The sequence below is a fragment of the Dasypus novemcinctus genome, chromosome 7 (assembly GCF_030445035.2).
Source record: "Dasypus novemcinctus isolate mDasNov1 chromosome 7, mDasNov1.1.hap2, whole genome shotgun sequence".
Taxonomy (NCBI): Eukaryota; Metazoa; Chordata; class Mammalia; order Cingulata; family Dasypodidae; genus Dasypus; species Dasypus novemcinctus.
The window spans coordinates 19,132,274-19,142,222 of NC_080679.1; the positions used below are offsets into that span (position 1 = coordinate 19,132,274).

Genomic DNA, 9,949 nt, shown 5'->3' on the forward strand with positions numbered 1-9,949 from the left:
TGTTTAAACATTAATGGAGTTTCCAAAAAAGATCCTGCTATTAGAGAACGTACTATTTAAGGTCTGTGTTTTCCATTCCGAGCAAAGAAACCTCTTCAGGAAATAGGTAATGAAAGCTGTATGTAAGTGCTGCATGTCCTTCTCATTCAAGATTAATGTTTAACCTGTATCTTCTTACATTCCCAAAATATCCCCAGGCAGCCTTTGCCCAGGTAAACACCCTACAATTACACAACAGCAAAATCCTTATAGGATAAAAACCTGCCGTGCAGTGATTGCATACCGTCCATGGCCTTAGCCTGAGTGGTTTAGGTACAACAATCAGTATCATATTTGAATAATATTACTGCAGTTCATATGACCCCCTGTCACAAAGACTATCTTTCCTTAATCAATAGGTGTCAAAATTAATAATTTACCAAAATTATAAAAAAATTATGACATATTTTACAGACAAGCCAAGACATTATTCTTGTGTGTCAGTTTCAGTGCATTTTGTGGCAGTTGAGGATCATATGAAATATTAGACCCCAGGAGTAGCAACAGAGAAAAGACGGAGTAGCTGGTATGACAGTGAGTTCATGGTGGAAACTGGAAACCCTGTTCTTCACTGGAACATTTTGGAGTGTTCTCTTTTCTTCAGACACAAAGCAGTATTCTGGAACTGTGGATTGATATGAAATGAAAGATACAAAGAAAAGGTCTGCTCTGGAAAACAAAACCCTGAATGAATAAGTCACAGAGATCCTTTACCTCCCTTGACAACCTAATCCCCACACCCCTGCACCCCCATGCTGAAAGATGGCACAGAGAAGAGTCACATCTATTGTTCAGGAATGTTTAAGAGTGGAATCAGTCAGTCCGGGTGAGCAGATTGTACATTTGGTTCATGAGCAAAAATTGGTCTGTCTCTCCCAGAGGAGCAAACCAGAGAGACCCGGGAGAAGGCAATGGAAGCTAATATCCAGCTCACAAGAGTTATCCAGGAAATGCGGGCAGAGGTGGACAGGCTGGAGAAGGAGAATCAAGCCCTCCGGGTGAGACTGACTGCACGTGGTCAGAGAGCCTCAGGCTGGCGGGGAGGTGCTGGAGATAAGAGGGAAGAGGAAGCCAGGGATCTTGGTAGCCTAGAAAAACCACCTGGACCATCTCCATCTGTCCTTCACAGGAATGTTCCCACTCCTTCGGCTCCGACTGAGCAAGAACACCAAGGTACCAAACAGCCATAGCTCTTGTAGGCTGTGCTCACCTTTGCAAATGTCTCCCAAATAGCAGGTGTAACTTGGAATTTAGCTGGGATGACTTTCATCCTTTTTTTCCCATTAGGTTAGCTTTGAATCCCTGGGCAAAATTTGCTTTGGCTTCTTTAAGCAATATATTTTAACAATATTAAAACTCTTTCCAGATATGCCTGGAAAGATATGAATGACAGATTTATGTAAATCAGCCTCATTAAAGGCAATGTGCTTTTTCCTCCCTGACTTGAAACATTTACATGTTACATGGTAGAACACTGAAGGTGTGGGTATCAAATGGCACACTCCCTGATTAAGCTGAAAGAGAAGTGCCCCATAGTTAGGTATATATGCATCAGAATCAGACAGATATGTTGCCAATGATTTGTCAGTCATCAGCCACTTGCATCTGAGTTCTTTATTTAACATCTTTAACTGGTTTGAAAAAGACTGGTGAACTGGATGGAACGTGGGAGAGTGTGGGCTATGGTGTGGACCACAGGCCATCGGGTGCAGCGATGCCCAGAGATGTACTCACCAGATGCAATGGATGTGTCATGATGATGGGGCAGAGTGGTACTGTGGGGGGAGTGGTGGGGTGGGGGTGGTGGGGGTGAATGGGGACCTCATATTTTTTAATGTAATTTTTTTTAAAAACTGAATAAATTGAGTAGAATTTGTAAAAAAGAAAAAGAAAAAGACTGGTGAAAAACATTTGATTAAATTTTGGAAATTCTTAACAGTTGCACCAATAAAACTCAGAAAGAAATGTGATTTAATGTTAACTTGGGTGCCTGGGTGAAGAACTTCAAATGACATTTATCTGCATCTTATATGTGATGGGCTATCCTAAGAGGAAGTGACACGACATGTTAGAAAGAGCTCTGGCCTGAGCACCAGGAAACTGGGTTTGTAGACCCAGTTTTATCAACTGTCATTCAGTAGTGGGCAGTGATGGGAGAGGATGGTGGTGATGGTAGCACAATATTGTGAATATAATTAACACCACTAAACTGTACACTTGAAAGTGGGTAAATTGGGAAATTTTAGGTTGCATGTATGTAACCAGGATATTTTTTAAATGCCCCATTGAACAGTACAATACAAAGAATCATAATATAAACTATGGACTATACTTAATATAATCATAATAATACTGGTTCATCAATTATAACGAATGCACTACACTAATCCAAAATGTTAATAATAGGAAAAACTATTTTTGGCATGGTATATGGGAACTTTGTACTTTCTAAACAATTTTTCTGTAAACCTGTAACTGCTCTAATAAAAAATATATATAATGTGGACCATTGACCATGTGGTGCAGCAGTGCTCAGAGATATATTCACCAAGTACAATGAATGTCCCATGACGATGGAGGAGGTTGTTGTTATAGGAGGAGTGGGGAGAGGGGTGGGGGGTATATGGAAACCTCATTTTTTTAATGTAACATTAAAAAATAAAGACTATATATATATATATGTTATTCCAAAAAATAAAAGAGTGGATTTGACTAGATGTCTTCCAAGGCCCATTCCAGCTGTAAGATTTTACGGTCCTAATAATGTAACATGATTTTATGATCAATCTCCTCATCTGTAAAATGGGGATAGTGATAGAATCTCTCTCATAAAACTGTTGAGGGATTAGAAAAGATAGTGCAGGTGTGACTCAACATACATTATTTAGTAATAGTGTCATTGTAATACCATTGGATATGTTAGAAAATGTTATTTTTTGACTTGAGTATAACAAGCTTTTTACTGGTAGTTTTCATCATCTATTGTCAATATCTTTTTTTATTGCCAATATTAATTGAAAGTCTTACCTGAGACTGGGAACATTTGAGGATACTCAGAGAAATTAAGTAATTTGTCCAAGCCCCTTTTGGAAACCCATTTTTGAAAAAAACTCCTTGAAATTAGAAATGTGACTCTCACATCATGAAGGGAAACAATTTAATTAAATAGAAACTGGGAGCAAATCACTTGGAACTAAAAGTTCTGTTTATTTTGCAAGAAAAAATGTGGTTTTTTGAATAGAGAAGCCTCCTTCCCATCAGTCACCTGAGGACACAGAGCTAGCTACAGGCCAGGGGCCCAGCTACTTGGTGATTACGTATGTAAGAATGCAGAGTGTCTGCTCAGAATGAATCCTTGCTGGATAAATGCATGTGGAAATAACTGTAATAGTGTATAAGCATTTGCTAGATTAAAAATCCAGCCAGGGCTTTCAGAGAACTCACAAGCCTCAACATTATTAGGGAAGAAGTAATTTACTGCAGGGGAGATAAAAGAAAACAGCTCTGAACAGGGAGCTAACTCCCAGCATTGCTGGATGTCTGATCTCTTCAATCTACTTATATCTTTTGCTGGCAAAGAAGTACATTTGGCACTGAAATTCGAAATTGTACTAATGACCCTTTGATGTTGTGTTGAATATCTCATCCCTTTTGTTAATAAGAAACTAAAGGATGCAGACTCTTTATGACCCTGGGGGATTACCAAAGAGCTGATTTGCTAATCAGTCAAGCTGGAGATCCCAAATAAGAATGAACTTAACTTTGCTATCATCAGCATAATTTCCTCTTTTGTGTTTTCCTTCCATTCACTATAAAGAGATTGTTTATAATCCTCTTAAATGGGAACTTTTATGTTTGCCAATAGTCAAGAATGTATTTTTAGATTATTGTAGAAGTTACATATCATCTAGAGGAGATGTTTGAAAATAATTTATGAATAATGTTTGTAGTTAATTATTTCAAATAGACTTGAACTTGAAATTCAAGCTGAACCCTGCCTAAAATTTTTGTGTCTACTCTAACAAAACTAAAGAAAGCCAGTGCAACTTCTACTTTTTGAGACGGCTATAATTATCTGTTGCCTGCTTTCTGCAAAATTGGATGACAAGCTTAAGAAACAATTGTGCTTCTGGCATATTCAAAATATAAACACAAAGCAAGCCTTTTATATTTCCATGCTGGTTAATAGCAAAGTTGTGGCTAGAAAGAGCAAAGATTCAAAAGCATTCATCAAGTGCTCCAGAAGGTCAAAACCAACCCTGTGAGGTGAGTAATTAGCCCCATGAGTAATACCAAGATGACTAAGTAGAGGTTAAATGGTGAGTTGTAGGTCTACTACAATGTTAGAGCTGGCATTTAAGCCAACCAAGACTTCCAAAAACACAGTTCTTTTCGGTACAAGGAACAGTAAGAGTCAGTTCACCTCAAGGAAAAAGAAGTTTATTGGAAGACAATTAGGGACAGAAATTGAATGAGAAGTGCTCAGTGATTAAGGCTCACGTCGCTCCGTCTCTCTCAGGAGTGCCCTAATTCTCCACTCAAGGCCTCTGCTTCTTTCGACACAGTCTCCATTGTTCTCATCTCTCATTCAACAAGCTTCCTCATGACTACCCCAGCTAAAGCATACCTTAATATTCTTCAAGAAGATTCCCATGCCTTCCTGGAGCAGTTGCTGTTTCTACTTCTAAAATCCTAAAGAAGAGAATTTGATTCAAAGAGCTCCAATTTTTGAGCCAAGACCCACACAGGCCAGATAGCAGCAGCTGGTTAAATAGTTCAGGTGATCAGAGATTGTGAGAGGAGGTCATCAAGAATTGACATCTTAAAACATCCTATATTCTTTCTTGTTTCATTATCTATCTATCCATCCATCTATCTATCTATCTGTCTACCTATCATCTACCTCAGCCTCTGTTCAAATGCTGTGTTCTCAGAGAGGTACCCTAACCACACAATTAACATAGCTTCCCAACCCCTCCCTCACCGTCCTTCATCACCTGACCTTCCTTGGCTTTATTTCTCTTCCTCAAATGCATCACTGCCTGAATTTTATATTATTATTTGTCTATTTTCTGTCTTCCATACAATAGCTACCACATTTCCCTCTCTTAGAATAGTGCTGGGCACAGGGATGGCACTCAATTAATATGAGTTAAATAAATCAAGAATGAAAGACTTTTGGGCCATAAATTAATTAAAACAATAATTTCTCTTTAGTTCTTTTCTCTAGAGTTTGATCAACATTATTTTCTATTTGAGGACATCATTATGGATAGGATTTTTAACTTGAGTTTTGTGTCTCCTGCACAGGCAACGTTATGATTGTTAGACGCTATTTCATTTCCTCACCAGTTCATTCATTTGCTGCAAATGACCCATGGAAACCTGAGAAATATCATCCAAATAGTGGAATTCCAGAAACTCATAGAACAGTTAAATCACTGGCAGGTTCTTCAGAAAAGAAGCAAGATAATGAAGAAAAGACTTTTGTAGCAGATTCTTTTACCAACAATAAATCCAGCCAAAGAGGTTTTCCTGAGCATGATTTTGGTTGCAGGTAATGTACAATTGGCCTCAAATAGCTTACAGACATATGCTGTGATGGTTACTGAGACATTCCCCTAAAGAGGTTAGGCCTTATCTTGTGGAGGAAACAAAACCAAATAGGATATTGGGCCAAAATAATACCCATTATACTTATATTCATTTTTGGGAATCGAAAGAAAATTTATTAGGTGATACACTCTAATAGATGCCTCTGCTAAGTGGGAAATGTTGTCTTTATTTATTCATCAGCCATTAAGGATTATACTTTGAACTAGGCACTGGCAATACTAAATTTAGCAAGAGGTAAGACCCTGTGCAATGACAAAGACATACAAGTAAACTGACAATTGCAGTAACTGTGCCTCAGGTAGAAGAGACCATTACTCTACGAGTTGACCGCAACATTCCACCATGAGAGAATAGTTCTTGTTTAGACAGAGCCTTCATGGTCTTTTGGGGTCATAAAAAAAGGGCATAGTAAGCATAACCCAAAAGGACAGAGAGATAAGAGATAACTAAACTGCAATATAAACACACAAAATGGCATTTAAAGATTTGGAAGCAGAGTGAGAGAGGAGAGATTTGAGAGAACCGTCTGGGGGGCTCTCAGGGAAAATTTGAACAATGGCTCCTGTAGCAGGTCAAGCCAAAGGCTGTTTCAGAACAAGATGGCTTAATATCAAGCATTCATTTACCTGCTGCACTGTGTGGGACTGTGGTCTCCTCTCCCCCACATTTCACAGTCCTCCCTTCCAACTACGAACACTTTTGTCTGGTGTGAACAGAGGGGGGAAATCAAGAAAAAGGATCTGGGTTTCATGATTAGCTTATCACAGGAAAGAGAAAATGGAACAGACATGGTTGTGGAAAGAATAAGTGAGTCATCTAATTCAATAGTAGCAGGAAATAAAATCAAGGAATAACCATGTAATAGGCCTGAAGGAATTTTCATAAATGTTGGAAAGCGCCCCGGACTTCCCACAGGATTTGGGATATGAGAGTTGAGCCAGTTTTGTTTTGTTTTTTTTATTTCAGAAGACAGGATGAAAATTGTGTTTCTCCTGTAGAAAGTTTCAGTATAGTAGCAGGGAGAGTAACCTGAGTCATATAGGACAACCAGATTTAGCCAGACAAAGAAAAACAGAAAGATCATCCTAGGTAGACCAAAAACCTTGCCCATGTAGAGCTTCCATTCTATGTAACATGAGCTTATATAAACATATGTAAAGTATATGTTATGTTAGATGGTGATAAGTTACTAAAGAGAAAAAGTAATAAAAGAGGCAAAGAAGTTTTAGAGGAAGGGACATTGTTTAAAATTTTTGATATCATGGCCAGAAAAGGTCTCAGCATTTGAGAAAACAAGGAAGAGAGAGAGTCCTGTGGATATCTGAGAAGAAAATTATTCCAGACATTAAGAACAGAAAATGCACAGATCTGGGTGGATTAGCACGTTCAAGGACAGACCAGGAGGCCAGAGCTACTTAGATAGGATAAACAAGAGGGAGAAGAGCAAGAGATAAAAGCAAAGAGCTAATGGGTGGCCTTCCACCCCATCCCGATCACTCTGAATTTGCTCTTCATGAACTGGCAGGCGTAACATGCTCTTTCATCTTAAAAAGTTCATGTTGGGAACCCCATTGTGAAAAGACTGTAGGAGATCAATACACAAAGCAAGGACAGCAATAATAAGAATATAAAATAATCGAGGCAAGAGGTGACCACAGTTTGGCCATTGGTGGTCACCCTGGATGTGGTTTCTGGATATTTTTTAAAGTGGAGCTAACAAAATTTGTCAACAGATCAGATGTTGGGTGTGGAAACAAGATGTATACTCAACCATTGCATTTCAATGTCTGTGTGTCTTCAAAGAAGGATGACAGGAGAAAGACAAGAGATGAGCCTTTTGTCTTAAAAAAAAAAAAGCACTAAATATTGACTATAAAAAAAAACAACCTTGCAAATCACAAAACATAAATGCATTGCACAAAGTAAAAAGTATAAAACTATAAAGACAAAAAATCCTCTATGGTCCCACTACCCAAATAATGACCATTTAGGCTTTCATCTATATCCTTACATTTTACCAGACTTTTGTCTATGTATTTTGAAATCATACAGTGCAAACATTATAATCTGTTTTGTTTGTTTTCGTTTAAGCCATTACATTCTCACAGACACATAACCCTAACAGAATTAGAATACTTTCAATTTTCCCATTTCCATTTATACTCTTTTCTATGATAGTTTGGGAACCTAGCCAAAATTTTATATTATTTTTCCAAAGCAAAATATTTTCCAACTTCCAAACTGCCAAATAATAAACTATTTAGAACACAATCCAATTCTAACTTAGAAGCTACTTTAATTTAAAAGATTGAGCCACCTTAGGATTGTGTTAAAATAAGAAAGTCAGTATTAGCTTAAAATCAACAGCTGGATTGGCATAAAATCCACTAGATACAGGGAACTGTTAAGTAAGAATTAAGCATGCACTTTTTTGGCTGTAGTCCTTCCTTATTTTATCTTTTATTATCTTAGGAATTAAATAGTAACATGTCAGTTCATTATTCCTCTGATTACTTGCTAAATTCATTTACTTTTTTAATAGCTTTAAAATAATTTTACAAAGATTTATCAAGAATCAATTTGTTTGAACTGGCTCTTGAATCATATCAGACATCCTACCTAATTTGCCTGTGGGCTTTTCCATTATTATACCAAGAAAGAATTTTACAGAATAAAGCCCATGTCAATATTTCTATTGAACCAAAGCTTTCCAGAAACTAGAGATAGGGTTTTAATTTTTCCTTAATTTTAAATAGAAATCCAATGATTTCCTCCTGGGCTTAAGAAAATAATAATCTCAGGCTGTTGAAAGGATGAGGGAAAGGGGTCCATATAGTCCCAGGTAAAATTAGAAATGCTATTTTATTCCTTTTACTGATAGAAGAAATCAGATACATTGAAATGAACATATCCTCTTCTTTTCCTAGAGCAAAATGGTTAAGAAGGCAGTCTCTGGAATGAGATGGCTAAAATCCCCATTCCATCACTTAAAACTATAATGACCTTGGAACACTCATAAGTCTGTCCTGTGCCACAATTTCCTTTTCTGTAAAAGGGGAATGTTAATAACAGCTTCCTTATAGGTTTTGTAGAGAATAAATGAGCTAGTCAAGTGAGCGCCTACCAAACGGCAGTGGTTATTATTATTTTTTTGATCCCTACATATGGGAAGCACTGGTTTTCATTTCAAGGAATGGAGCAGGTGCATCACCCCAGACACAGGTCACCAAATGCCATGAGTGAAGTGATAGCCTGACCCAACAAAAAAGAGAGCAAAAAAGGAGAATTAGGCAATCATTTTAGATGCATCTTTAGATGTATTCCTAAGAACAGTTTATCCTCGTTTATGTCAAATATCTATATAAGGAGAATGGGCAACAGAGAAATGATAATCCCCCAGATAATGCTGGGGCATTGCTGCCACCCCTCTCTCCTCTTCATTGTTCAGGCATGACGGATGTTCAGTTAATGCAAAGTCACAATGGACAGATTGATCTGAATTTTAAGACAATTGCCTCAAATTTCTGCTGCATTTAACTGAAGAGCTTTGACATGAAAGGCCCTTTGCCTAAGACAAAGCTTTAACCATCAAGCTAATAAACCTCGGGTTCATAGACCCTCTTTCAGTGGTTTTAAAATTTGATTTTATTAGCATTAGTCATTGGGCTTAATTGAAAGGTCAATTTTGAAATATTTTCTTGCATTATTGGTTGAACAACTAAACAGAAAAAAGGTATGATACATTTTACAACGTGGAAAATATAGTAAATGCTGTGTATAAAAGCTCACTGAATTTTTTGTTGTTGTTTTTCTTCTCCTTCTGTTTTCTTTAGGAATAAGATAAAGACAGTGAGTTTCCTGTTACCCATGGGCATGTCTTCATATTCCAAAAATTCAAGTTCTTTGAAATACTCACAAAATTAGACCACAAACCAGCTAAGTACCATTGTAGAGTAGGATGGTGAGAAGGTGAAATTTAAGAAATAGCTGCTCCCCAATGGATGGAAGCACCTAGGTTTAGCAGGGTCAGTGTCCTCTCCTACAAAGAACACTGGCAAGATGCCCTGAAAGACATGAAATATTCGGTGCGGGGTCAATGACAAAGAAATGGAAGCTATTCCTGTTGTTGTTGTTGTTGTGCATTAAGGACTGGTCTGTGTACAGTGGCTATTGTAGTCTGCCCACTTAGCATGTGAACAATTAAATGTGATTGTGTGCTAAATGTCCAGTGCCTCCCTTAAGTCATCGGGAAATGGGGCTATCCCTGTCACTTTCCCGATGAAATTCTAACAAG

At 37.7% G+C, this 9,949-nt stretch overlaps 1 protein-coding gene across 1 annotated transcript; it reads left to right on the top strand.

Annotated features, from left to right (window-relative positions):
• The first annotated feature begins 950 nt into the window (after positions 1-950).
• CCDC195 (coiled-coil domain containing 195) lies at positions 951-9,579 on the top strand. The gene is made up of 3 exons (XM_058301256.1): positions 951-1,212; positions 5,350-5,596; positions 9,489-9,579. Exons 1-3 carry the CDS (start codon positions 951-953, stop codon positions 9,577-9,579), a joined length of 600 nt encoding a protein of 199 aa, XP_058157239.1.
• Positions 9,580-9,949: the final 370 nt, after the last annotated feature.